Here is a 2086-nt window from a genome sequence, read left to right on the forward strand (position 1 = left end):
GCACCAGAAGAAGCCCAAGCTAAGGAAATGGCATTGGATCCCATCTATAAATTCAAGAAATGAGGGCCCCGTTTCATGTCACCTCTCTTATTACATGGAAATCAAAAGGCAAATGTCTATCAAATAGGAATAACTTCTAGGAGGGTGCAATACAAATAAGTGATTACACTCTGTCCCAGGAGTTCTGAGAGACTCAGTTTCTTCTACATAAAGAGCAGCCCGGGGTCAAATGGAAGCCTTACCTAGAAAGGAGGGCCCCACTGGCAGTGAAGAGAGTTTGGTTGTAACTGAATAGTACTCAACTGCTTTCTTGAATCGTTCTATTTTATCTTCTGTCCTGGACTGGATATAGGAATATCAGATGTTCAGAAGGAGAAATAACATGAGTGTGCCTTTTTCATGAAATTTATAATTTGAGATTCAAAATAGTCACAGAAATAAAATGTTTCAAGAAACCCAAGAGAGCAATTTTTTTTTTATACTGCAGAAAAGATTAGGTTAGGGAGAGAGTATTATAGAACATTAAAGCTCAAATACTTAAAAAAATTGTTTAAAAAGTTTACTTACATTTTGTGCTATTCTAAAATTCTTACATGATCATTAGAAAAAATACATAAAGATAGAAAAAAACTACACGGTACCATCACCCAAAGGTATTTTGATGTGTTTCCTTCCACTGATTTTTAAAATTCATTTTTTGGGGGGTTGAAGTACAGCTAGTCTATTTTAATACATTTCTGTAATAGCTTATGGAAAAACTCGAACAAACTTTTTGACCAACCTAACATTTATTTTTTTCCTATAGTTGATACCATACTCTATGTAAAATTTCATGTCTTGCTTTTATTATAGTACAAGATAATTTTGAATGGCTGAATATCTTATCATTGTAAGTGTATCATAAATTATTTAACTACTTCTCTAATACCCAATGTCTCACTTATTTCTCACATTTGGCTATTATAAGTTACACAACAAAGAACATATATGTACATAAAAGTTTTTCTGGATTTCAAATTATGTCCTTAGGAAAATGTCCCCAGAGTGGAATTACTGGTTCAAAAAGTATGAACATTACAACCAAAACCACTTAAACATACAGAAAATCCATAATGTGAAATCACTATATATCCTCCAGAATGGTTAAAATTTAAGATTATAAATATCTAGCCCTGGCAAGGATATGGACTGACTGGAAGTCCAATACACTGCTTGTAGGAATATACATAGGTAGAGCTGAGAAAACAGTTTGGGAGTTTCTTATTATGCTAAACATATATTTGCCATATGGCACAGCAATCCTACTCTTAAGTATTTATCCAGGAAAAATAAGTACATATGTCTACCAAAAATATAAACAAGAATACTAACAACAGCTTTATTTAATAGCACCAAACTAGAAATAATTCTATCAACAGAAGAATGGATAAATTATGATATATACATATGATAAAAAAACTGTACAGTAATAAAGAACAAAGGACTGATATATGCAACAATATGGACTAATCTCAGACATAATAATGAGTGAAAGGAGAAGCAGACAAAAGAGTACATATGCACAAGTGCACTCATCTCACACACTAGTAAAGTAATGCTCAAAATTCTCCAAGCCAGGCTTCAACAGTATGTGAACCATGAACTTCTAGATGGTCAAGGTGGATTTAGACAAGGCAGAGGAAGCAGAGATCAAATTGCCAACATCTGTTGGATCATCAAAAGAGTTCCAGAAAAATATCAACTTCTGCTTTATTGGCTATGCCAAAGCCTTTGATTGTGTGGACCACATCAAACTCTGGAAAATTCTTAAAGAGATAGGAATACCAGACCACCTGACCTGCCTCTTGAGAAATCTGTATGCAGGTCAGGAAGCAACAGTTAGAACTGGACATGGAACAACAGACTGGTTCCAAAATGGGAAAAGGAGTACGTCAAGGCTGTATACTGTCACCCTACTTATTTAACTTAAATGCAGAGTACATCATGAGAAACACTGGGCTGGATGAAGCACAAGCTGGAATCAAGATTTCCGGGAGAAATATCAATAACCTCAGATATGCAGATGACAACACACTCATGGCAGAAA

The 2086-nt window shown here is 34.6% G+C and overlaps 1 protein-coding gene across 1 annotated transcript in view; it reads right to left on the reverse strand.

Moving 5' to 3' along the window:
* FAM120C (family with sequence similarity 120C) overlaps positions 1-2086 on the reverse strand; it is a gene marked incomplete at its 5' end in the record, with an annotated part of 124500 nt that overhangs the window by 49995 nt on the left and 72419 nt on the right. The window contains one exon of the mRNA XM_010845890.1: positions 243-342. Coding sequence (XP_010844192.1) covers positions 243-342 — 100 coding nt within the window. The remainder of the gene's footprint in view (positions 1-242; positions 343-2086) is intronic.

This window comes from Bison bison, unplaced genomic scaffold, assembly GCF_000754665.1.
Source record: "Bison bison bison isolate TAMUID 2011002044 unplaced genomic scaffold, Bison_UMD1.0 scf7180017864227, whole genome shotgun sequence".
In the NCBI taxonomy this organism is placed as follows: domain Eukaryota; kingdom Metazoa; phylum Chordata; class Mammalia; order Artiodactyla; family Bovidae; genus Bison; species Bison bison.